Genomic DNA, 27,235 nt, shown 5'->3' with positions numbered 1-27,235 from the left:
TCCTGTACAGGTTTGCTGACAACGGCATTGGGCTCACTTTGGCTAGGTAAGCAGCCTTGGTTCCCATCCTATGATTTCTGTGCTTTTCACTTGTGCAAGTTGCTCTAAGAAGCCTTTGTCCAAAGCCGCCATGCTAATGTGTAATTCATTCTTTCCTAGCGGGGGAACTTTCCCACATGATGATGGATCAAAACAAGAAATCAAAAACAGCCTCTTTGTAGGTGAGAGTGGAAACAAGGGAACTGAAATGATGGACCACAGTGTCTGGGGTCCTGGAGGCCTGGACCACAGCGGACGGACTCTTCCCATTGGCCAGTACGTTCTCTTCCATTTTGTTCCAATGCCCAGAGCAGCGTAGCGGCTTGCGTTTCTGTTTCGTTTTCTTTTTCCAAATTGCCACGAAATATCATAGCAAGAGAAAGTGAAGAAAAGACATGCCATGGGCTTTATTTCACGGCTCCGTAATTCCATGCTGAACAGCTGTCCCTGCACCATTTCATCTTAGGGTGACTGCGTATGCATTGCCAAGAAAGAAGAAATGCATGTTATTTCTTCTGTCTAGATGCAAATTTAGAAATAATTATTGTAACTCAAATAGAGATATGGTGTTTATCACCATAGTCCAGCCTGGTGTTTTAATGTTGTGTTTTTAAGTTTAGCATTTTGTCCTGACCACAGCTTCTAAAATGGCCTGTAAGCCTCACATAAAACTCATTATGATAATGTCTTTCAGCTAGTGCTGTACCTTTCCAGCCATTTTGATCCATAGATTAATGTACTACAGCTATTGTTAATTAATTGGATTCATTTTTAAGGACTAGACATGTAAGTTTGAGCACATATCTGTTTACTGAAATAAGTTAATTTAATGTGAAAACATTAAAGGTGGCCTTTACTTCTACTAATGACTTGTTTGACATGCCTTTGCATCTTATTTTACAAATTATCTTATGCTCCCTTCAAGGAATTGATACATCAAAAATATTCTCTCTTCAACCTGCCAGACTCAGTTTAGGCATTGGCTTCACGCTCAGCCTGCCAAGAAGCATTTTGGCTAAATTGAAACCATCTCTGATAGTTGCATTTCCACTCTCTGCCCAACCTGGGCTCTGCAGCACTAATTAAATCTCTGCTTCAGGGTGCTATCCATGACAATGAATGGGTAATAAGAGACTCGTGCACTGGGTCAATTTTTTGCTTTCGATTGGACTGGCAGGTGGGTGAGGTTAGTTGCTGCCCAAGTTCCTTTGAAAAGCTGCTAAGCAAAAAGTATGATCAACTGAAATACGAGAGAGCCTGAGTTGAATTAACAAGAATCACAAGCGTGCTCGCGCTCTCTCTCTCTCTCTCTCTCTCTCTCTTTCACACACACACACACACACCCCTCCCCCACCAGAAGTGGCTTCTTCCAGCCAGTGTCCTCTGAAATTCAGCCTTGCACATTGATGCCTATTCTCTGTGCTCCATTCATGCTATCTTTGAATGGAGCACATGTGTTTCATGGCACCAGATCGTTCTCACTTTCTCACTCTTTTAAAAATGTGTTCCAGGGATTTCCCAATTAGAGGCATTCAGTTTTACGACGGGCCAATCAACGTTCAGAACTGCACGTTCCGGAAGTTTGCCGCCCTGGATGGCCGCCACACCAGTGCCTTGGCGTTCCGCCTGAACAACGTTTGGCAGAGTTGCCCCAACAACAACGTCAGCAACGTCTTCTTCGAGGACGTCCCAGTGAGTGGGCCTTCTGCAGGGTCTGGAGAAGTTGAGGCTGAGTGGCACTGCACAGACCGTGTCTCCCGGAGACACCCCGGGGATCCGGGTGAAGCTCACAGCTGCTTCACATGCTGCGCTGATAGAAGAAGAATAACAACCAGGCATCTTGTGCTGAGCAGGCCTTGAGAGTGCAACTTGGGAGGGAATTTAGTGCCGAACAGTCAGATCTTAAATGCACACAGTAATCTAAAGTTTATTTTACTCATTTAAAATATTTTATTCTCAAGGTGGCCCACAAGATTTTCTGTCACCACTTAGCAGCCATTCTAGGTAGTTACAACAAGGGAGATGAGCATGGGAAGCAGAGCCATTCTACTTATTCCCTCGAAAGACTTCTTTTTTCCTCTGCCCTCCCCATCTATTTTTTCTTCTGTGCCATGTCTGTCCAGATTGTAAGGCTGTGATCAGGGGCTGTCCTGTTTTATTGTGCATAAGCCATTCAGGAATCTTTTTCAGAGAAGGGTCCTGAACTGTTTACCTGGAGTAACACATTCATGCATCCAGTCACTTGTGCAATTTGGGTCACTGAAAAATAGAAAGCTATGTGTTAAGCAAAGCATTGGGAAGCAGGGTGGAAATAGATTCAAAGGTTAAGGAGCAATCAGTTTTGAACCAGTATGCCAGTGTGTCTGTCTTCTCTCTTTAGATTGCATCTCGAGTGTTCTTTGGAGAACCGGGACCTTGGTTCAATGGGCTGAATTTGGATGGGGACAAAACATCTGTTTTCCATGATGTTGATGGTTCTGTCTCTGAATATCCTGGCTCATATCTCATAAAGGAAGATAATTGGTTGCTTAGACATCCAGACTGCATCGACGTTCCGGACTGGAGGGGTTCCATCTGCAGCGGACACTACGCACAAGTAAGGACCGTGAGCTGTACGGATACAGGGACTGCTGGTTCCCCAGAATTTTTGTGCTTTTGGCTTCTGCAGCAGTGCGGGACTTGATGGCAAGACAGTGAATGCCCCTGTGGAGTTACTGGAGGCTATCCTGCTGAATGTGTCCCAAGAGCCTCAGGGTTGGGGTGCGGGGAGACATTTTTTCCCTGACCCTCCAAGATATCAACCGACTGAAGTAAGAAGAGCAAGGGCCCATCTAGTCCATCGTTCATTCGCACACAAACAGAACACAAATGCAATAGCACTTGCCTGCTCATGTTCCCTGATAATATGTATTGAGAAGTAGGATCCGTCTGATGCTGGAGGGAGCCATATGGCTAGTAGCCGTGGCTTACCTGCTTTAGTCAGAAGACAGAGCTGGCTAGTGACTCATCTGCCAGTGGAGCTGCTTATCCATTGTAGCTTTTATTCCAAGCACCTTCCCCAAAGTTTCAGTGCTGAGCCAAACCCTCTAAGCTTGCCCCACTTGGGTTTGCTTTCAGAGGGGTCTCAGCACGGCTGGGTAGCATTCTATGGCCAAAATTCGCACGGGGGGCCTAGATCTCTCAGCCATGTGGCAATGAACCCTTGCAGGATAGGGGTAAAGAGGCCACAACTGAACCTCCAACCCTACCTCTATCGTGCACTTAAAAGAAGCAAAAAAGTTTGTTAGAGGGAGGAAGGTAGCTTAGTCTGGCTGACCTGCTGGAGTATTCTGAGCAAAGTATTACTTACTCCTTTTATTTCTTTTAATGAATGAGCATCCAGTCATGGGAGTGCCCACCTGCAGTCCACCATTATCCAGCCTGGACACAGATTGATCAGCTCATCTGCTGTATGATGAAAACTTGCTCTGGTTTCAGGGGCAGTATCCAGCTGGGACTGGGGAAAACCAGGTTCACATCTCCACCTGGCCACAAAGTTCCTTGGTCCAGGTGCAAACTCTCAGCCTCACCTACTTTATGCCTCTGATAAAGTGGGCAGGGTCTATAAAATGTTGTGCTGTAATACAGGGGAGGGCAACTTGTGGCCCTCCAGATGTTTGGGCCTACAGTCCCATGATTCCTCCCCCTTGCCAACGCCCCTCTGACGGGAGTTGCAGACCAAACACCTGGAGAGCCACACATTGCCTGTGATAATGCTTGTGTGAGGTACTGGAAAAAACTTAATTCTTGCTTCATCAGACTAATACAGCTTTTCCTTTGGAACGTACATCACAAGGTTATTGTGAAGATAAAAAAGTATGCCACACTAAACTCCTTAGAGAACAAGAGGAGTTATAAATGTAATAAACAGAGTCCCTTCTTTGTGAAAATTTGAAAATCAAAGTGTTGCTTGTTCCACTCCAGGTGTACATTCAAGCCTACAAATCAGCAAACCTGAAGATGAAAATCATCAAAAATGACTACTATACGCATCCTCTATACTTGGAGGGGGCTCTGAGCAAAAGCACCCATTACCAGCAGTATCAACCTGTGATCACACTACAGAAGGGCTACACCATCCATTGGGACAAGACTGCCCCTGAGGAACTGGCTATCTGGCTCATTAATTTCAATAAGTACGTACATGGTCCATCTAAACAACATTCCAATCTGGTAATGCAGCTGAATGTTTTTGAAAAGGATGTTGTTATAACGGCCACCACATTCTTCCAGATCTGACATCATCATTCCAGGGAACCCAATATGATCTTTAACATCTCCCTACCTAAACTCCATAAGTCCCTCTAGAATAGATGCAAAGATGCAGTGAGATAAATAATTGAGCTATGGAGTCGGTCAAATTAACCCTTGACTCATAGAGGTTGATGACAAGGGAATTAGTCTATATTGCTATAGGGGGTCTTTAAATTATTTGGAAATCAGCTCTTAATTCCTAATTATTCCGGCAGCTTGGAAAGAATTATTTTTATTTCAGAGAAAGGGATTTAGTTTGGCTTATGAATATTCCAGAAGAGTCATAGTCATGGGGTTTTGTGTTGAGCTTTTTTCCTGGATAATGCAGCTTTTTCCCCTTTTACTTTAGGAATGACTGGATCCAAGTTGGGCTTTGTTACCCTAAAGGGACGACATTTTCCATTCTCTCAGATATTCATGATCGCCGTTTGAAGAAAACCAGCAAAACAGGAATGTTCTACCCAGCCCTTCAGATGGAGAAACTTGAGCATCGCTACCCTACCAAGGGGCACTACTACTGGGATGAAGACACTGGGTAAGAAAGGAGCAAGTATGTTAAATAGCCAAAAAATTGCTGAAGCAGTTGCTTGGAGGTATTTTCTGTCACTTTTTAAATGGGCATGCAAGTAACAGCTGCATAAATCTTTAAAAGTCAACACCAACACCAACCCACACACACTTTTAAGTATTCTTCTTTGAGTCCTCCAGCAATTAAAGCAATGCTTTATGTGGTTCCCTAACTCACGGAGGTGTCTCGACTGCTTTTGCTCCTTGGGGTGCTCAGAGCGCTGCATGGCCCATCTAGGGCCCTTCCGGGAGCACCCTCAAGAGGACATCTAGCTGGGGGGGAGAGTGGGGGAGAGCACATCGTTCACAGAAGCCTCTCCCGTCTAATTAGAGCCCACCTTGCTTACATTCCACACACCACTAGCAATGAGGACACACAGTAACTGGGATATGCATGGAGTCCTTGACTCGGGGCCAGCTGTGAGCAGGACAGGGTCTGCTTTGCTGTTGCCAGAAAGGCTGAGCTCCATCCCATTCTGGCTGTGGCAGTGACACGGGGCCAGGGAGCTTCATTGCTTTTCTCTTTTTAATTTTTTAAATCTAAAATGCAAGTGAAATAATACTATGCTTAACATACAAATTGAGGTGCAATGAAAATAATTAGTACACTATTGTATTGCCTACCACCAGGACCATGGATACATGTCGCAATTTAAAAAAACCTTCAAACGTTTCAGGACTTTCTCCTTTCCAAACTGTAATGATTCTCTTTATGGCTCAAATCCTTTCCCTTTCTTTAAAACATACTCAATAAATGCACCCTAAATCTTATTAAAGTCATTTTTAATATACACTTTTCTCACTTTCATATCATATGTTAATTTATCATTTAGAGCTATATTCCAAACTTCCCTATACCAATCAGACAATTGGTAATCGTATTTTATTTTCTAATTCTTAGCTATAATTAGTCTTGCTTCAGTTATTAAATTTGTTATTTATAATTCCAGCTCCAACTTTTTTATCAAATATTGAAAGTAATGAGGTCTCAAGGCTTATAGGCATGTCATGAGTGGAGCTGGCTGGAGCCAAGGGTCTGGCTTGCTCTGTATTTCTAGATCTAAATTTAAACTTAATATTTTAATGCACTTTTTAAAAAACCTCTTTCAAAACTTGCATTATATATTCACATTCTCACCACATATGGAAATATGTACCCACTTCAGGATCACATGTCCAACATATAGTATTTATTATCTATAAAATTCAGCTTTACTGGAGTTAGGTACCACTTCCATACAATTTTGTAGAAATTTTCCTTTATTCTTACTGACATTCATTTTTAATATCCTCTTCAAATATTTTCCCAATCTTTATTACTGTTTTTCTCAAATTTGTTTCCCATGTTGCTTTAAGTGAATGATATTGAACCTGTTGTTCTAATATCTTATAAATTTTCTTTACTAACCCTTTCATCCCCATAGACTCATTTTTCCTTTTCTATAATTGTATCTTCAAATTTTGTGTAATTCCTACATCTACCTCTTTTCCTTATCCATTGTCTAGCCTAGCATTCTGACTGAATCATCTTATACCAGGTTATATTCTCCTTTCAAAGTATGGATTATCTCCCCATTTTAGTTCATTTTCTCTAATCAATCTTTTAACCTATTTTTTAATTCCTTAATATTTCCCCTAAATTCGACTTTAAGCTTAATGGAAAGCCTTCTCATTCAGTAATTGAACGTGATGGTGAGATTGGTGGCATAATTTTTTCCTTATGCTTATTCCAAATTTGTAATGAATTCTTAAGGAAAGAATTTTCTACCTTTCAATAATTTTTTTTATTTTTTATTTCCATGTTTAAAACTAAAATCTATCAAAGATCCTTCTGAGAAGATTCTAATTTTTGCCATATTAACTTACCAGGTTGTAATATGTCCTGTATTATAATATCCTGTATTTCTTCTTTATCACTATTCAATAGCATCATTTCTGATTTATCCCAATTTATCCTTAAACCCACTATCTCGTCAAATTCTTCCAAATGTACTCTAACCTGATCCATAGCTTCTAATGGATCCCTTATTGGTAGCGAAGTATCATCAGCAAATAGACTGATCTTAATCTCCTTTTTGAAACCTATACTTTTTATTATATTATCATTCCTAACACTGTTTACTAATAATTCTATAACTAACTCGGACAGTATTGGAGAAAAAAGGACATCCTTGTCTAGTACCATAGCCTAGGAATATTTCCTCTACCATCCCTTCCTGTTACATTTGCTACATTAGCTGAGTATGGTAGTTCTATTACATCTTTAAATGGTTTCCCAAATCCTAGTGTTCCTGTTAATATATTTATTGTTGGCCATTCCATGCAATCAAAAGCTTAACATACCTAGGGATTATACCAGCTTTGAATTCCCCTTTGCCTGTAACCTCCGATATGTTCAGACATGGCTTTTTTCATTGCCTTTGTACAGGCTGCTGTTTCTCAAACTAAAAGCCCAACATGAGAAAGAGCCATTTGCCTTCTGCTCTGTTAGAGGCTGTGAACGAATCCGAATCAAAGCAAACATCCCCAGAAATATGGAGGCCAGTGATTGTGAAGCAAAAGCCTATCCAAACTATGCAGAGAAATCCTCAGTGGATGTACCAATGCCCAAAAAACTATCTACTGCACAGCTGGTAAGTGAACCTGATTAGTTTCTTTAGGGGACTGTCTCTTAGCAGTGCCTTGTAACTTTCACTTTTGGTCTTTAGTTGAAAAACAGTTATCTTTAGAATGACTTGCAGGGCTGAAACAAATTTAACTTCATCTTCCTTTTTTTAAACATAGAACAAAAAAGAGCATTTTGTGGAAATGAAGCTAGAAAGCTACAAGACGAAATACTTCCACCTCAGGGATGACTTTGCATATATCTCAGTATGTATTTGCTTCCTGTGTTTTTTAATAGGCTTTATGAAATTTGCATTATGGTAAATATTGTAGCCCCTCTTATATGTCATTTAATTGAAAATAGCAAGAATATATAAATGAACAAATAAGCATCCAAGAATAGGGACAGAAAAATCAGGAAAAGTAAAAAGTAGAACAATTTTTATTCAAATACTTTTTATAAAATAGTTTGGAAACAAATATGTATCAGTAAAGCTGTTCTGAAAAATAATCTGGGTAGCCCTTTGTATTTCCATTTGGTCCAGTTATGTGCATTTAGACATGAACACCAATTCTGTATAAGATCATAATTAATTTTTTGGTTTGTTGTAGCTTTCAATTGATGTTAAAATTTCCCCTCAGTTAGATCCAGAGGAGAAGGGCTCTGATCATGCATGGAAGATGCCTTTGCCCACGTTTAGCTGATCCCTGTTCCAGTCAGGTCCCCTGTATTTCCAGGTTCTGTTGTGGGGAGGAGCATGTGGAGAAGGAGTCTTCTGCCAGTCCAGCTTGCACATGCCTAAATTGAGATCCAACTTTTCTATTCCCATTTTACTGACATTTCAAACCTCACTGCTGTTGAACCAAAGGACAATGTTTTTTTCTTCTAACTTAGGGTATTACTTGTTCATAATACCCAAGTCTATCAAATACACAATACAACAAGTCTGCCATAGGATCAAAAGGCAATACAGTGCAAGTAACATATGCAAGTATCCTCCTACAATATGTTAAAGTACCCCAGTCGTGAATGAATGCTTTGCCACTCATTTTCTGTAATATCTTCATGAGTTGCCCATGACATATTCATCCTTTTCATTTTACATTCGAATATTTGCAGTGCTTCCAGAAGCTTAAAAAAAGGTGAAAGGGAAAAACACAAAATGTGACCACTTTCTAGCATTATGCTTTCAAATCAACAATGTACAAAAATTAGCTGCAATTAAACTGCTGCAGTGTAGGGAAGGGATTAAAAAAACCTAGAAAATTTTCTAATGAAGATTCTTTCTTTTTAAAGAAAAAGTCATCACATTATAAAGCAATCTGTCTCTTGAAAACCAGTTACGGACTTCTTATTGTTGCCTTTTCTTCTGTATAGGTTGACAGCAAGAAATTTTATCTTTCTGAAGATGGCATCCAAGTAGTTGTGATCAATGGTCATGATGGAAAAGTTGTTGATTGGATAACTTTCAAAAACTCTATTCTACAAGGAATTCCAGCCCAGATAGACAACTACATCAACAAAATCCAGGACAAGTAAGCTAATGGGAACTTTGCTTCTGCCAGCCGTTGCCTGTGCCTGAATCTGGATCCAACCCACTGTACATGATTGGAACAAAATATGATATAAACTGATCTGCGGAAAGATGCTTGCATAGATTCAGAATACATTTTGCATGATTGGAGAAAGCAGGGCTATGCTTAAATTGGATGACAGCAGCATCTGACCATTGCACTTTGGTACTTTCAGTGAATAATGGTGCAGTCCGATGGGCTGTAGCCTTGATACTTCTAAGTTGCAAACTCAGAGCATCCTATGCAGGTTAGGAGGAAGGGCAGAGATGATCTTTGCCAGCCCACTTCCCCCCTGTGTGTTCACTAGAGGGGCCTTTTGCTGGTCAAGCGGAAGTATTTCGGGGGTGGGGGGGAAGGAGGTTCAAAATAACTCAGGATAGCTTGTATCATGGCCTCTCCAATTTCCTCCTTCCCTGTCCACAGAAACCTTTTACCCTTTTCCAAGGTCATGTTCTGGAGCTCAGTAGCAGCCAGTGTGGGTCTTTCTGTGCCAGCTGCAAGGGGAAGTAGAGTGGAACACCAGTGGCCAGCTTCTTGTTCTTATTGCGGACTCTGAATCTTGAATCCAAAGTACCCTACAGCCTCTCAGATGGCCTCTAGAGTCACAAGAATGCACCTTCCATCATTCAATAGACTGTATATATATATTCTTTCTTTCCTAATGTAGCTCTGTAGTGCTGATGACATCTAAAGGGAGATTCATCTCAAAAGGCCCATGGACTAAAGTCCTGGAGAAACTTGGGGCAAAGACAGGCTTTAAATTGAAAGGTAAATGGTTATTTGTTTAAGCACGCAAGTGTTATTTTAAACATTGCTTTATGACAAACTGCTTAGTTTAATAGTTTGTACACAGTTGCTTGTTCACCCCAAAAAGCACAGAGATAGTCTTCTGATCAAGGAAGGGCTCTACCACTTCAGCTTTTAGATAAGGGAATCACATTTCCTACTACTCTCCCCAACCTGCATTTCTTTAACGTGGAAAGCAAGCATGTCAGGGATAAACCAAAGCGAAAGCCATAGGATTGTCGTACTAGATTTTCATATATTTGTGTGAGAGTTTACATGTGACTCCCTGCAAGGTAGAAAGTGGTAATTTCCTTCCTGGGCTACACCAGATATTTTTGCAAGTATTATATTTATGGAGACGTAGCGGTGCAGCAGTTTGACACTGCAACTGTCGGCCAGAAAAGGTCAGCACCCCAGCGGTTCCAGCCCAGCCTCTGCCAGATGGCGTGAACTCCCGTCGTTTGCCTTTGGCTCCCAGCCAACCTAGTGGTTCGAAAGTGTGTAATGCAAGTAGATAAATCAGTACCACCTCAGTGGAAAGGTAACAGTGCTCCATGACATCATGCAGCCCACATGACTGTGGGATTGTTGTCGGACAGCACTGGCTCACAGTCTTAGAAATGGAGATGAGTGCTGCCCCCTATTAGCCACTAGCTAAGCGGAGTAAAATCTGCAGGGACTCCTTTACCTTTTAAAATACATTTAAAGCACCTTAATGAAAGCCTTCCATTTTCTAATATAAATGCAGCTCAAAGTTAAATCAAGAGCTAATGTTCTTTGTATTTATAAGCCACTTGTTACATATTTCACTGGGAAGCAAATCTCATTGGGTTAGATTCTTAAGTACATTTAGCCTTGAATACTGTCTAAAATGATGACATATTATGAAAAATCCAGTGTCATTGACAATGCTTAAGTGCGTATCTGAATTCATTGCTATGTTTCATTTCTATTACACTTACCCAACAATAGTGCCATCTGTATTTGGACTTCAGTGTCTCTCAACCACAGCCAGTAATCAAGAATGCTAGAAGTTGTAGTCTAAAATACCTGGGATGCACAAAACTGGGGAATGCTATGTTATAGGGATGTTTATTTTTGGGACTCTAAAAGTATTGAAGTTTTACATAATGATGCAGAAGTATTAGACGGCTACCAAAAAATCCAAACACGTTAGAACTTTTTAGCACTACTGTTCTTCTGGACAGCTGTGTGCTGGGCTGGTTCACATGATCATTACAGCCCACCATGGCTTATGTAAGGCTAGGTTGCAGTGCCTGATGGTGGCCATTTTCAATTTTCAGCTTGTAGTGGTGGGTTGCCATGGTCTTGTCATGTTATCTGAGTGTCAAGCACCCTCAAAGAAACCCAGCAGCCCAGATTTGGGTGAAACCACAATCCATGGCAACCGTTTGCTGCATGTTGGATGCAAAAATGGCCACCAGTATTCACCACAACCCACCGTGGCTTAGATCATGTGAAGCAGCCCACTGTTTTTGAGTGCAGAAAAGGCTCCTTTCCTTTGCTTCCTACAATGTTGATGGTTTCTATTCTCCATCATCTTGTCCTTCACTTTCTCAATTAGCAAAAGCTAATCTATCCTCCAATACTTAAGAATTCAACCGTTCACAGCTGCATCTCTCTGGCTACATGGATTTCCAACTATTATTTGAATAAAACAAAGACGTTTAAACTTTCAAATGGCATAACTTGCATTGTTATAGTTATATACGAAGTAATACATATTCAATAAGCCTAATGTAGTATTTATATTTGGTTTAAGTATTTAAATTTTTCTTCAGTATTTCCCTTTTCTCTGCGACTGTGTTGGGAAATTAGGAGATCATGATAGTTTCCATGGCTTGTAAATTTCCAGAAATTCTAAACCTGCAACTGAATTCAATCACATTTAACTGTGAGTTCTCCCTGGAAATTTACTCAGCTATGAAAATTAAAGGCCTAGCTAACATGCAGTAATTACTGCCACAAAGCCAACTCTGAGGAACAGAGAGCAGTTCTCATCTGGCATTCCTTTTTTTCAGAAAAAATGGCTTTTGTTGGATACAAGGGCAGTTTCCGGCCATACTGGGTAAAACTGAACACAGACGACGATGCAGTGAAGATTTTCCAAGCTCTGCCAGTTCCAGTGCTTAAGAAAATGAAATTGTGAAGATGTAGCCTGCATTATCCACCTGCTCTTAGCACACCATCAGCGGAGAAGTCAGCAAGCCCTGTCTTCCAAACTTCTTCTGAGATGTAATGTATTTGTGGATGTACATAAAAGAAATCTTATGATGAATGAGCTAAGTGGCCACATCTGACAACCAACATTCCCTGGCCAGTGTAGATTTAGAGCATCTGACCTGCTTATTGGCAATAAGCCTATCGTGCTGGTCCCACAAGCCAACCGGAGGCAAAAAAGACCCGTCGCCTAGGGAAGTGCAATGGGCTTGTCAGAGTCCACAGGTCTTGCAGGCAGTGAATGAGTGGTATGTACCAAGTGTGAACTTCTCCTATCTCAGCCTCCTAAGTACTTAGTCTGAATATTCAGACATCTTACTCAGGAAAAAGTGCACTTCTAAGTTGAGAGACTGACTATGTAAATATGGGTGTGGAAGCGAAAGGCAGCATTAGGCAGCCAGCAGAAATTCTGACAACGTGAGACCTTTTTAGCACTGCTGATCTGTCACAAACTTTCTGGCATGCTGGACCAGTCAGAGGGCAATGCTTACAGAGACTACAAAAGGACGTATCATGAACATCGTTGAGCCAGAATGTTGTCATGCCTTATTTTGAGTGGCCCGGTAACCTATGGTTAGGGGACATAGTTTATATGCAGTAATGGATGTTGTTTGTTAGCACCTCACAAAGAGCAAATCATCAGGACTTATCTAATGGGCAATAAATAGCTAAATAAGCAGTCTCTACTGAGGGCAAGTTACATATTTCGTCTCAAGTGAAAATCTCACTTGAGCCTTTCCCCAGAATAATCTGGCTATAGAGGAATGTGATGGGCAACTTGTAGGCTAAAACATTTGTAGGGTCAAAACCTGCCCCTGAAATCAGAGGACATCACAAAGGTCTAAGACCTGGTCTTGTAGCCAATGGGACAAGTCAGTGCAAATGCATCTGATTTGCCCCTTCCACCATACCTAATAAGATTAGAAAGTGGAAATTCAGAAACCATCAAGATTAAAATTAAAAAATAAGGACGCAATGAAGACACTGCCCCAGTGTGTGTGCCATTCTTCTGTTAATCGACTGACCAACTGAAGTTTGGTTTTTCTAGGACAATAACCAAGCATTGTTTTTTGAAGGTTCTATTGTAGTAACACTTGAGCTTACATGCAACTGTTGACATTATGTGATCTTTCTGTATTTGTGTGCACGTCAGGTTCAAATGTTTTACCCGAAATAGCTGGTCCTTTTTCGGAACGAGATGTATAGCATTTTGTATATATTTTCTTAAGTTTCTGATGAAAACAAAGATATATTTTGTATTTATTTATTGCAAAGGCACTAAAAGGATTAAATCTGAAGAGAGTTATAGGGTTTATCATGGGGAATTATCTGGAAGTCTCTCTCTTCAGATAATCTGCTTTGCACTTGAAAATTTCAAATGGCCGCAGAATGAGGTATGCTCTTTGCAGCCTGTTTTTATTACAAAAACACTTGCAATGTTATTTCCAAATGTTTTTTGCCTACAACTTTAATGTCTAGTTGTTTGGAATACAACATTTATTGAAATAAATGCAACTTTACAAAATTGTTCACTTTGGTCTGTGTTTGTTCGGTTACTTTATCACATTAAACAGACAGCACAGCTTTTGCCCCATTAATCTAAACCTGCTTACCAATTGTCAGCTTAGCAAGAGGGATGCACATTGCCAAATGCTCTTATTCAGCTGGGCCTCACTGAAGTGGCTGGATGGGGCTTTTGATGAAGATAGAGCAACATTTTTATGTTATATTATTTTATCCCCAGCTTTTGTCTTTCCAAGGAACTCAAGGCAGCTTACATAATTATCTCCCTCCTTTCAATCTCACCCTGGCAATATGCACCATCCCGTGAGGTAGGATGGGCTGACAACGCCACCCAGTTGTCTCCACAGGCACCTGGGAACCAGAACTCAGGTGGGCCGAGTCCCTGCCCTGTACTCTTAACCACTACACCACACTGACTCATCAAGACAATAAATTATAGGTAAGTGGGGAGAGACTGAACAAGCCCCAACTTATTTGCTGTTACATTGTAGATTTAAACAAAGCTAGGACGAATATTAAAAAGTAGATCAGAGTTTGCTGTTTATGTGCATCTGAAGGGAACTAGTAAGGTAGAGAGAGTAAGGCTCTTGCTCTCCCTAGAACCCAGTCTCATCAAGCGGACTGGCAGGAGGATCCAGGCAGCATTTCTTCGCACACCATACAGTCCTAACAATACAGGAATTTGCTCGAGGCGGCAGCTATCGGTGGCCATAGGGCATCTGAAGCCTTACAGGTACAATGCCTACAGACACCACTTTCTGGGAGACATGGGCAGGAGGATACTGAGACGATCGTGTGTGGTTTGTGGGTTTCTCCACAGGCAGCTGGCTGGCCGCTGAGTGAGCAGATGGCTGGACTGGATGGACCCCAGTCTTATCCAGCCTAGTTTTTGTGTGTGAACGCATGTGTGCCTTTAAAGCCACAATGGGTGCATGTGAGTGAGAACAAGAACTGGTCTTGAGGTTATTACTTTAAATCATGGAAGTAATCTTCTTTAATACAAGTGGGGGGGGGGAATCAAGATTGTGACCATGATGCACGGAGAAGTGTGTCACTTGCCTACTCACATACTTAGGAACTCCTTCACAGTTGCTGTTTGTCCCAAGAAGGAAGCTTCTGTTGGTGCCAGTGGCAACTTCCCTTCTGTCACAGAAAGATGCTTTGGGCACGGGGTGTGCATCAGGTTTCAGATGTAGGAAGGCAGGAGAATTCATTTCCTCTTCTCAGCTCACTCTGTTCCTGATTGGATGGTCCTATAGTTGCTTAGAAGGCAAATACTTTGCTGCATTAAACCAATCCATTCAGTTGCCCATCTCATTTGGTCCTTAAAATGAAAGGAAGACTAAAAAGAATTGAGTAGCTTTTCCACCAGTTGCTGGAGAAGGTGGGCACTCTTGTTCTGCTTGTGGGTTTCCCTTGAACACCTCGTGGCTTGAGCAGAATGGTGGATTAAATGGACCTTGACTGGTCCAGGAGGCCTCTTCCGCTCTTAGCGTTCTATCAAACCACAGAGTTTCTCATTATCTATGTGATGACTAGTCAAGAGCCACTACATTAGACCCAAAGAAAAGCAACTGTAAAGTAACACACTGTACCTTCTGAGATGAGCTGGTGCGTGAAAGCGTCTCCTCCCTCTGGGAAGCTGCTTGCCGCAGGGTCAGGTGATTTGTCCATACAGCCCAGAGGTTTCCCGAATGGCCATGGCTCTCCAGCTGTCAGCCACGTTCACAAGAGTGGCTAAGGAAGAACACCATACCTCTGCACCACGTGCTAAGGGCAGAAAGGACCACCTGACGCCAGGGCTGGGGCACAGAGCAGCAACATGAAGCCTGGAGCCTTCTGGGGATTATGCGAACAGTTCAAACTATTTGAAAAGTTCTCTTAACAATACCTGAACAAGGCATGACTGGGAGAAAAGTTGGTGAAAATGCACTTGGCACCTTGGCCATATCTTTGCCACTTCTTGTACAGGGGAAGGACGCACCCTGACTGTCACACCAAGGAAAACAGAACTTCTACCACAGAGGCATCTGAAGGGAATGGGCAGAAGGCTATAAAAGGACTGAGGAAAGCCAAGGCCTTGCAGCACACCCCAGCTACCTATTCATCCCACACTTTCCCCAAAAGTTCAGACAAAAAAGCAGTCCTGGAACCTAAGCCAATAGCAGAATAGCCATTTCTATGCAAGTTAGGATACAGAAAACTAAGGGAGATTCATACACCCCGTGAAGCACTGAACAGGGATGTTTCCCTCTTTTTCATATCTCAATTTTAAAAAATCATTCCGTCTCAAGAAGAGCCTTGGTAGGGCCTTGCTAGGCACTGTTAAAGGCAAGGAGGTAGGCCAGCATCAACATCAAAAGGTGTGTGGCCAAAAATACACATTACTAACAAATTATAGCTTGAAGGTGCTTACTGCTGTCCTTTTGGAATGAAGTGGAAAATGCACAAAAGCAGGGAAACCACCCAACAGTGAATGGCTAGGGCAAACAAATGGATGTGGGAGAAGGGGGCATGGCCTGCTGGGGAATCCCAGAGGACCAGACTGGGTCCCAGCAGGGCTGGATTTGGTCCCCCACCCTTAACATAAGCACGCACAAAGCAGCCCTAAGTTAGAAGGAACTTAGAAAGCTAGGAAATGGGCCCAGTACTGAGATTGGTATGCACCATTCTGAAAAAGGAGTAAGTTACATAAACAGTCTCCCACGTACATGCTGTAGATGAGACCAGTAAGTAGTCCTTGAGACAGTCATATGGAACTGAAAGAACGGGAAAATAATTGTTCCCTACCTCTGCATCTCTCAACCACTGCACATTTGTCCCTCCAAATTCACAACCCTTTAAAATCTTTCTTGACATGTTAAGCTTGCCACAGAAACAGCATAAAAAGCCCTCCTCACAGCCGGGAGTCTAAATGAGGCCTGAGTGTTTTTAAGAGCTTGAAGACCTGCTAGTTGGTTGCCACAGAAATCCAAGCGTGCCAGCAGCAGAAATGTGCTGACAGGATTGTACAATAGAGTATGACTTTAATGAGAAATGATGTTCCAGATGGATAGGAATTATTTTTAAGTACATTCTAAAAGCACAATTATAAACAATTCTAAAAAGGCAAAAGGGGGTAGAAGACAACAGAAGCCCATAAAGCTTCACAAAACATAGAAACATAGCGAGTCAGAAGGGGTCACCTGGGCCATCTAGTCTGACCTCCGGCACCAGCCGGCTCCGCTCACGACATGCCCACCATGTGGACGTCCAGCCTATCCTTGAAAAAGCTCAGAGATTATCTGAAAGCAAAAAAGGACATGTGTAAGACGTGAAAGGAGGACCAGAGTACAAAGGAAGATTACAGGCCAGTAGCACAGAATGGCAGGGATCATGTCAGGTAGGTTAAAGGCAGAAATGAAGTGAGACTAGCGCGACATGCCAAAAGCAACAAAAAAGCCTTCTTCAGAAATGTCCATAATAAAGGATCGAGGAAAGTAGTGCAGGTTCAACTACTCCATCTGGATTGCAAAAAAAGGCAGAAGTGCCCAATTCCAACTTTGGCTCAGTCTTCTCCCAAAAGAACATCTATAACCTTCCTGATGAAGGGGAAGTACAAGCTGCAGGAGCAGGATGCCAGCTCAAGATTGATGGGCAAATTGACAAGGGTCATCTAATTGGGCTGAATGAGTTTAAATCTTCAGGGCCCAAGGAACTCCATCCTAGAGACAAAAAGGAGCTGGTGCAAGAACTCTCAGAACCACTGTCTATTATCTTTGAGAAAACATGGAGGACCAGGGAACTGTCAGATGACTGGAGAAGGGCTAATGTTGTCCCCCATCTTCAAGAAAAGAAAAAAAAAAACTACCTAGAAACTACAGGCCAGGCAGTCTGACACCAATCTCTGGGACAATTCTGAAGCAGATTATAAAGCTGCACACACCTTGAAAACAATACAGTGATCACTAGAAGCCAACATGGATTTCTGAAGAACAAATCCTGCCAGATGAATCTGATCTCATTTTTTGATTGGGAAACTTCCCTGATGGACTGTGGGAACTCTGTGGACATAACCATGACTTCAGCAAAACTTTTGATGCAGTGTCCCGTGATAACCTGAATAGCAAACTAGCTAAACGTGGAAAAACTATCAGGTGGATCCACAGCGGGCTATAGAATCAAAGAGTGCTCATCAACAGCACCTTCTCAAACTGGGGAGAGGTAACAAGTAGAGCAATGCAGGGTTCAGGGCCAGCGCTCTTCAATGTTTCCATTAATGACTTGGATGCGAAAGTGCAGGGAATGATTTTCAGATGACACAAAACTGGGTGGGATAGCTGTTACCCTGGAAGGCAGAAATGATTCAAGGTGATCTTGACAGGTTGGAGCACTGGGCTGAAAACAACAGAATGAAATTCAATAGGGGCAAATGCTAAGTTCTGCACATGGGGGGGGGGGGGGGACAAATGCATTGTTACAAGATGGGGAATACTTGGCTCTACAATACTGCAAGTGAGAAGGATCTTGGAGTTGTAGATCGCAAGTGGAATACGAGTCTACAATGTGATGTGGCTGCAAAAAGGGCAATGGCTACGGAAACAGAAGTATCACTTCTGAATTAGATGAAGTACAAGTTCCGCTTTGCTTAGCACTGGCTAGCCCTCATCTGGAGTACTGTGTCCAGTTCTGGGCACCACAGTTGAAGAAAGATGCAGACAAGCTAGAAAGGGTTCAGAGGAAGGCAACAAGAAGATTCAGGGATTGGACACAAAGCCCTGTGAGGAGAGATTGAAAGAACTTGTTCATCCTTAGAAGAGTGAGGGGAGATATGATGGCACTCTTCAAGTACTCAAAAGGCTGTCACAAAGAGGAAGGCCAGAATTTCTTCTTGCTCATCGCAGAGTGGAGGACACAGAGTAACAGTCTCGAGTTAAAGGAAGTTAGGTTCCAGATGAATAGCAGGAAGAACAATAGAACCAATGATCCCAGAAGGTCATGGGCTCTCCCAAACTAGAGACATTCAAGATGCAACTGGACAGCCCTCAGAGAGATAGGTCAGCTTGGGGGTCCTGCACTGAGCAGGAAGTTGGACCCTCTGGCCTTTTCCAACCATGCTATTCTATGATTCCATGACTAATACTTCTGGAGAGCCTCTGTTTGGGGAAGGCTGAAATGGTGGGGATATGGGCCATTTATTTTGTCAACTTTTCCTTCTTGACTACTCTGGTGTCTTACTGTCACTTAAATATTTTCCACAAACCTAAATTAACTTTATTAAGTAAGAGTTGGATTGCTGAACATTCAAAGAAATGGCAAGGAGAGAATCTGAGGGAAAAGCCACTTTAATTCAGTCTCTTTCTAAAGCAGGCTTAGAATATCACCCTAGCCAAGAGGAAGCTTTCTTAAGCCAAAAAAAAAAAAAAGAAAGAAAGAAAGAAAAAAAAATGGAAAATGAAAAAAGGCAGTTCTGGAGAGTCTTGACAGACCTGGATTTATTAAGAGGTCTGTTTGCATGCATACAAAATAGGCTATTTCCAAGGAGAGTTACGGAATGCCTTAAATTCTTTTCTTCAAAGGAAAAAATTCCTGTAACTTGGTTTCATTTCCACTTCACTACACAGTGAAATCATCATATGACTCTCAAACCACAAGATGATGCCCAGGCAAAAACCACTGGAAACATTACAAGTACTTCCTAGCTGGGTTCGAAACAACTACTTAGGCACACTCAAGAGCTGGTATGACTCCAGTAGAACTTGATCTTTCCCACTCTGAATAGCTGAGCTTCACCATTCCACATGAAACTGTGTCTGAATCACAATCATACAAATTAGCCATGTAACATAAGCTGTGTAAGGAAAAACAAGCTCTCTCCAACATAAGTGATTTGCAAAAGCAAAGCAGAGATACATAGTACCTAGTTATGCAAGCAATTTACAAATTCTTTGACATGCAAACTATTACACTAACAAGCTGTCTATATAGCATCAGGTCCCTGAATAATTGATTTATGTTCAACCCATTCATTAGTCCTGTTCTTCTAGCTTTGCTATTACTTGGAAGCACTGCCCTTTAAGATCCATCTCTGTTAATGGACCCACTGCAAAAACAGAATTACTGTTGTTTCTTAGCTGCAGCGCTGACAAAATTGTCACTGCCTGTACGCAACTGAATAGAAGAAAGCAGCATCAAAAACTCTTATCAAAGGATGACTTCAAATTCTTTGTCCAAGGACAGCTTTGCCCTTGAACTGGTTATAGGTTTCACAACAATGACATTCATTCAGGAAATGAACCTAGGAAAAATGCAAATTCTTGCTAGTTTGTCATCAACTTACCAATGTATGAAACTGCCTTACACCAAGGTCAGACCCCAGGCAGTACAACCCAGATAGTAGAATAGGCTTTAAACTGTCAGAATAGACTAACTAGCCTTTGGAGTCTATATTGCAAATGACAGTTTAAAACTGTAGCTCCACAAGGGCCACAGCAAATCCTTACATGTATTAGCCAAATCTTTACAGTCTGGAACATCACCTGGAACAATTCTGTAGCAATCAGCCTGCAGTTCATCCTCCATGAGTACAGGACATCTTTTATATACACAGCCTCTTCGGAAAATTACATTTCTTACAAGTGAAAAGTTTTTAAGTTCTCTGAAGAACAAAAGGCAGCTAAATTTCCAGTCTTTCCCTGTTATTGAAAACAATAGTGAAATGGAACAGAATGGTGGAAGATCCTTTCAAAAGAATACTCAAAATTCAAGTAAAAATGAGGATAAACCAGTGAGGGATAAATATGTGTCTACAGATAAGAACCATAATGATCTGCTCTTTTAGACCAGAGATGCAATTTTTTTGGCTCTGAGGGCTTTATGCTGGCTCAAGAGACACAGGCCTGCATGAGGTCAGCCAAGCACACACAGAAATGCCCCAATCCTCTTTCCAGCCCCTTCCCCAGCAATTTCTTTCAAAAGACTGCTTTTTTCCTTGCTCTTGCTGCCAAGCGAGGAATGAGCAAATGGCATCAGAATCACCTGAGGTGATTTGGCAGTGGCAAAGCAGGGGATTAGGAAGCTCACGGGGACCACTAGACATGATGCCTGGGGCATAGGCTGTGCACTCAATTTAGACTTAACAGCTCCCCAAGCTTCAAGCAAGAGAGAGCTTTTGCAAAATCAATCTCAAATAATTAAAAGCAAGCCTTTCCTCCTGAAGAAGTCTTGAACCACTTCTGGAGGATACTCCCACATGCTGGCCAAAGCTCTGAAGCAAGGAAGGGGAGAAGCCTTGATGATGCCTCTCATTTTGCACATGAATGGCGCCACCAAGTGGCCATTCTGAGATGACCACAGGCATCAATATAAGACACAGCGAGATGACTGGACTCTTGCATTTCAAACAGCAAACTTCAAAAAGCATACAAATTTATTGACATTCTGAAGGGGAGTCCATGTTGACAGTGAGATTTCCCCAAATGTATAAAAATAGTTTTTTAAAAAAAACCATTCTCCATATTCCCAAATGGAGACATTCAAAGTAACAGAAATGGATTTTGGCACCAAATCAACCAACAGTTACAAGCAGAACACTCAAGTGTCATATTATCAACCTAATACAGTAATCACTAATTTCAAATGGACTTACATTTTGGTCGTGTCCTTTTCAATTAATGTTCTTGAAGAAGTGAACACCTCTAAGGCGATGACGCATACGGATGTGTTAGAATATATTTCATCTCAATTGCAGTTTAGATTCACTACAATCCTAGGGCACCCTAAGCATACTTGCAATTACTTTTAGGCTTAATTGCATCCTCTGCACACCTTTTATCCTTTTTCAATCAAATGGCTCATCCAGGTATAAAGAAATAACACTAAAGAATACCCCTAATAGATTTTGTTCCCACTCCACCAGGTTATATACAAATACTCCTTGTGTCTCCCAGAACTGTGCTTCCAAGTACTGATTCCACTACCACCAATCTGAGGATGTGCATGTCAAGACTAAACTGCTCTCAAACTGTACCCTTTAATCAAGGAAAATATTAGAAATGGAGAAACTCTTCAGAAGTCAAGCCACCTTGTCTACCTAGCCATTCACTGCGAACCACTCGCTCCTCCAAAATAGCTGGCAACAGTACTTCCCCTCCAAAGGGAGAAAACATAACCTGCTCATCTTTTGAGCAAAGTTCATAATACTGAAGTTAAACATGCAGGTATCTTGTTTTAGACTTAAAAACCAGTTGCCTTAAAGTAAATAAGCGAAAACTTAAAAGAGGCAGCCTGCAGATGTTAACCATTATCTTTGCTGTTACTAAATAAATGCCTCTCATTAATAAGCAAACTGTTTCCTACCATAGCCTTGACCATTTTTCTTTCCTAAACTTTCCATTTTTCACACAACCTCCTTTATAACGCACATTTAACTTTTCGTCATAGGTCTTCTTTCGGTTTGCTTGCACGATTATTGTCTTTGACTGTTCCAGTTTTCTTGTCTGAATCTTTTTTCTTTTTGGATTTTTCAGGCTTTGTCTTATTTTTTTCTTGTTCACTGGCTCCTTTGCCAGGGTACACCTGACCTTCCAGAGTTACATCTGCACACCTTTCTTGATTTACCAGAAAGTCTTTGATCTCCCATGCATAGCTTCCATCACGCAGCATAAAGATGGCACGATTGGAACCAACAATAAACCTAGGTTTAAAAAGGCATTCAATTAGCATAAGGTCTTTGAAGTGTTAAACCCTGACATTTGAGGTAGCAAAGAACCAAAAATTGATAACCCAAAACATTAAATGGTGTATTTGCAGTTTGGAAAGCAAGTGGTGTCCATCTCAGAATTCAGAGCATGAAATGAAAATGATCTGCACTACCCACTTCAGAAATAGTACCAACTGCAACTGACTACATTGTGAAACCCCTTCGTGGATCACTCACTGCCTTGCCATGGTGAAGGGGCTTGTGTAGTGCAATGAAGCTATGAGCTATGCTGTGCAGGAGCACCCAAGACGGACAGGCCATAGCAGAGAGCGCTGACAAAAGGTGATCCACTGGAGAAGGAAATGGCAACCCACTCCAGTATCCTTGCCATGAAAACCCCATGGAGAGTAGCAAAAGGCAAAGGGATATGACGGTGAGCTTGGGTGGACTCCAAGGGATGGTGGAGGACAGGAGAGCCTGGAGGAATGTTGTCCATGGGGTCGGGATAGGTCGGGTAAGACTTTGCGACTAACGACAACAACAAAAACCTTGTGAAAATGTAATGCATTAAAAAGTATACAATATCTCCCAGGTGTGGCAATCTGGCTTGGGGTGGGGGTTCTTGGATGTGATAGAAGTAGCACAGCAAAACAATGTTTATTTCCATAGATGCCAGCCAAGATGGAAGGAGAAAGGGAAGAAAAGGGTATTTGGGTGAATACATGCTTATCCAATGCATGGCATATGTTCTTTGTGGCACCATTTAACTTTGCTATAGAGGTTTTGTGTCCATCTTAAAGCCTGCTACCGAAATAGGTTGACTTCCCTACATTTCCTACCATAAAATGATTAGCTCACTGCACACTGCCATGCGCATTTTTGCAGAAATCAGTACCAGAGTATTCAGAGGGGCTTTCAGGAAAAGACAAATGGGATTGCAGACTTAGTACACATATAATGAAAAGCACCTATGTGGGCTCTTAAAGTGCGCGTGCACACACTCCACACTTGAAATGTGGATAACCTCATTTTTTATAGCAGAAGGCAGTAATTTCCAACAGTTTATTTTTATTAAATGAAAACTGAAGCTGGGAGTAGGAACAGTTTCACAAATCCAGACAAAATGCTTACCGCTGTACATCATAGTTGGCATTGAAAAGACTCCCTTGCCAGAGATTTGTAATTTGTTCAGTCTCTTTTTCAGTAGGTTCACCTGACACAGTCACAAACATCATCAGAGTCTTCCCTTTCTTGGTCATTTTCAAGATACTCTCAGGCTTGCCTGGGTCAATCTTGGAGAAATCTATTGGTGCAGAGGGACGCTTGTGCTCAGGAAGATCCCCTTCTTCTATATCATCATCTTTCTATTTGGAAATAAACACAAGAATGCTTACGGATGCTTTGGAACAGAACACTTTCCTTAAATGATCATCAGGTGCAACCAGATGAGCGTTAGAAAAACATGGAGTTTGGACACTTTGTTTACTTGTGATGATTTTGATGTAACTCAATTATATTCCTCAAATAATAGGCAAACTAAGAAATTAAATATCTGCTGTTAAAAGTTAACTGTATGATATATGTGAAACTGAGCTATGGGGAGATAATATCTTGTGCAAACTTTATTGAAAACTATTATTAATTTTATCATTGTATTCATATTTCTTCTGTTTTTGTTTTGCAAGGAACTCAAGGCGGCTCATATGGTCCCCCTCCCTTCCAACCCCATGAAACAATTAGGCTGGGATCAGTGACTGGCCAAAAGGCACTCAATGAGTTTCCTGGCCAAGCGGGGACTAGAACCCAGGGCTCCAAAGGCCCAGTCTACCACTGTAACCACTACACCACACTGGCTTAAGAGAGCTTTACACATTGGTATCTCATTCAGTTGACATTTGTTAAAACAAATTTATGCAGACTTGTCCTCCAAATACTGATACTGTGGCTGTGACAATGCAACTAGCATGCACACACACATATATATATATATATATATATATATAAAAATATATAGGAGACTGAAAATCAGTGCTAGCAAAAATTATGGATCCGATTGCTATAGCCACATGTACTAATTAGAAGGCATGTCAAAGATTTATATAAGACAGCTTTTCGCAACCATAAACCCTATGCGGCATGGCTAGTGGGTCAGGAATAATGGGAGATATAGTGCAACATCTGGAAAACACCAGGCTGGGGAAGGCTGGCATAAAATGTACATTCAATTAGTATTCCACTCAACTTTATCCTGCCTTTTAAATTTTTATTTGTCAACATACATGATCACTGGGCAACCAAAAATTCCAAAGTTTCTCTCTCACATATTTAATCCACACAAGAACCCTACCAAGTAGGTTAGATTGCAAAACAAGCTTGGCCAAGGTCATACAATGAGCCTGAAGACAGAATCTGGATTTGAACCAGGGTCTCCCTATTCCTATTCCACTGCTCTAACTGCTACATCACACTAGATTGGCATTTATTTGTGAAATTCACCTCAACAACAGCAATCAAAATACATTTCACATATTGTAAGACAGGCATGCCCCCAAAAGTATTGCTATTAATGTACTGACCTTCATCACACATCCATTCCTTATACCCTTGAAGACAGTCTGGATACTTCATTTGGTTCAAAACAGAGCGGCCTGGTTGCTAGCAGGGACCAGCAGGTATACAAATATAATGGCAGTCCTGTACCATCTGGACTGGATTCCAACTGAGTTCCGGGCCCAATTTAAGGTGCTAGTGATGACTGGATGTTTATTTTAAAATAAATAAATAAATAAATATTTGAAGGCATGCTTCCTTCCATATATACCTGCTTGGCCCCAAAGATCTGGAGCAGAAGTCCTTCTTCAGGAGTCCTCTTCAAAAGAGATCAAGAGTGGCTACCTGGAGAAGGGCCTTCTCTGTGGTGGAGCCCCCACTATGGAACGAGCTCCTCAGAGTGGTGCACCTGTTGCTGATGCTTATTTTCCCATTATTTTAAATGTTAGTAGTGATTTAAGATTGGATTTTATCTACTACAATATGGATGCTGTATCTTATTTATTTTATTGTATTACCACCCTGAGACATTGTGAAGGGTGGGATATAAAAGCTTTAAATGAATAAATAAATACCCCTGCAATGCATTTCTTAAAAGCCTTCCAAAGTGCTGGCCGAAGTGTATACAGCTATAATACTAAAACAATACAGTCAATACAAATTTAAAACAGACATATCAGAATGGTTATTTAAGACTAAAAGGAAAACCCACACCCTGGTGGCAACCATAGTTCTCTGTAGTGAAAAACAAGGAACTCTGCACATCCCCAGAGGCATGCTCTCCTTAGGAATGACCCAGTCTCCCTCATGACTGGGTCATTCAACTAAATGGAGAGAGGAAAGGTTCAAATCAAGCCCTCTGGTTAACCTCAGCACGTCTCTCTGGAATACCCACACCCTGATGCCAACAACAGTGCAATGCAACAGTTAAGGGTGTTGGACTGCGACTTGGAAGACCCGTGTGACTTTGGGCTAGTTGCTGTCAGCCTGACTTACTCACAGGACTGTTGCAAGAATACAATGGAGAGGAAAATTATGCGAAGTCTTGAATTAGTTGTAGAGCAACACACATACACACACACTTAGGTAAATAAAAATTTGCCAGCAGTGTAGTGGACCGATGTGGTATAGTTAGTGGCTAGCGTGTCGGGCTGGGACACAGGAGACGGGTTCAAGCCCCCACTTGGCCACGAGGCTCACGGCAGGCCTTTGGGCCAGCTGCTAACTCTCTACGCACCTACCTCGCAGGGCTGCTGTGAGGATAAGATGGCGAGGATTATGCAAACTGGCTCGGATGCCTTCGAAGGGGGGAAGGGCGGGCCGTAAACGTTACGGCTAAATAAGGACGGAACGAAGAGAGCGGAGGGAACTTAGGCAACAGAGATGGCGGACCCGTGGGGGGCACGCAACTTTCACGCCCCCAGAAACCCTCGTCCCTACCTCCCACTGCTCCAGCAGCCGTGCCATGTCCGCGTCGTTGTAGTCCCGAATGTCCTTCTTCTTCTTCTTCGCTGCCGACTTGGCGGGGCTTCCCTTCGGCTCCTCGGCGGCGAAGGAGGCGCCCAAGACGCACAGCGCTAGTAGAACCAGCCACTTCCATGATGCCGCCATCTTGTCCCGACGCCCACCCCGCCGCTGGAAACGGAGGAGGAAGAGCTCCTCTCGCCCGCCTCGCGCCACGTGACATCCGCGCAGGCGCACGAGGGAGAGGGGAGGGGAAATTCGGAGAAGGCGGGCGCGTCAACCAGCCGTGAAGCTCAGGCAAGTCGAGGGGAAAAAAAATCTCCGCTCTAACTGCGGAATGGAGCCCTGAAATGGATTGTGCCACTTCGGAAGCCGAGAGGGGGGACCCGCCCTTTATTCCCAAAAGCATTTCCAGGAAGGGGAACCGGGTTTGTATTGCTTTTGCTGCAAACGAACTGAGGAATGAAGACACATACATTCCTAATTAAAACGTTAGAACACAGTCTTAGACGGAAAATGCCTTATAACTCCCAGCATGCCTTCCTGGCTGGGACATGCAGGGCTTTTTGTGCCTAACCTACAGCGGTGTAAGGATGCAATGCTAGCTAGGCTTAAACAGAGAAAAGCCCTACAGTATGTTCCAGCGTACGCTGTTCTTTGTAGGACATTTCCCCTGTTTAAACCTGCGTAGGACTGTGCCCTACAGTTGGCACAAGACTTACAATCACATTTTAAAAAACAAATCTTCGTAAGTGTTGTAGTTGGAAAAAAGCCAGTAAAAAGGTCACATTATATTCGATTTTTGTTTCAGATTCAAGAGCGCTGCAGGCAGGGCTGGCCCACAACACTTTGCTGCCCCCCCGCCCCCACATACTACCAACTTCATGTACCAAAGCCAACCAAGCTGGCAAA

The 27,235-nt window shown here is 42.2% G+C and overlaps 2 protein-coding genes and 1 long non-coding RNA gene across 6 annotated transcripts in view; 1 reads left to right on the top strand and 2 right to left on the bottom strand.

The window, feature by feature from the left end:
• LOC123027715 (cell migration inducing hyaluronidase 1) overlaps positions 1 to 13,633 on the top strand; it is a 151,349-nt gene extending 137,716 nt beyond the window's left edge. For all 4 annotated transcript variants that reach the window (XM_044438856.1, XM_044438855.1, XM_044438854.1 and 1 more), the window contains 11 exons: positions 11 to 46; positions 160 to 315; positions 1,551 to 1,731; positions 2,420 to 2,635; positions 4,003 to 4,214; positions 4,682 to 4,867; positions 7,328 to 7,532; positions 7,684 to 7,770; positions 8,882 to 9,039; positions 9,746 to 9,846; positions 11,907 to 13,633. In XM_044438856.1, the coding sequence (XP_044294791.1) occupies positions 11 to 46; positions 160 to 315; positions 1,551 to 1,731; positions 2,420 to 2,635; positions 4,003 to 4,214; positions 4,682 to 4,867; positions 7,328 to 7,532; positions 7,684 to 7,770; positions 8,882 to 9,039; positions 9,746 to 9,846; positions 11,907 to 12,034 (1,666 nt within the window). In that variant the 3' untranslated portion in view covers positions 12,035 to 13,633. The remainder of the gene's footprint in view (positions 1 to 10; positions 47 to 159; positions 316 to 1,550; positions 1,732 to 2,419; positions 2,636 to 4,002; positions 4,215 to 4,681; positions 4,868 to 7,327; positions 7,533 to 7,683; positions 7,771 to 8,881; positions 9,040 to 9,745; positions 9,847 to 11,906) is intronic.
• On the bottom strand, positions 7,923 to 17,942 carry LOC123027717. The gene is made up of 2 exons (XR_006415559.1): positions 15,225 to 17,942; positions 7,923 to 14,891 (listed from the first exon to the last, which is right to left on the bottom strand). It is a non-coding gene; the product is annotated as an uncharacterized LOC123027717 (long non-coding RNA).
• A 3,062-nt stretch (positions 17,943 to 21,004) lies between these two features.
• Positions 21,005 to 26,508, bottom strand: MESD (mesoderm development LRP chaperone). Its single transcript, XM_044438970.1, has 3 exons — positions 26,300 to 26,508; positions 23,441 to 23,673; positions 21,005 to 22,303 (listed from the first exon to the last, which is right to left on the bottom strand). The coding sequence occupies exons 1-3, from the start codon at positions 26,468 to 26,470 to the stop codon at positions 22,045 to 22,047; spliced, it is 663 nt and encodes a 220-aa protein (XP_044294905.1). The 5' UTR covers positions 26,471 to 26,508; the 3' UTR covers positions 21,005 to 22,044.
• Positions 26,509 to 27,235: the final 727 nt, after the last annotated feature.

The sequence above is a fragment of the Varanus komodoensis genome, unplaced genomic scaffold (assembly GCF_004798865.1).
Source record: "Varanus komodoensis strain SLA01 unplaced genomic scaffold, ASM479886v1 scaffold33, whole genome shotgun sequence".
Classification (NCBI taxonomy): domain Eukaryota; kingdom Metazoa; phylum Chordata; class Lepidosauria; order Squamata; family Varanidae; genus Varanus; species Varanus komodoensis.
The sequence above is the reverse complement of the archived record's forward strand: the minus strand, read 5'-3'. Positions and strand labels throughout refer to the sequence as shown.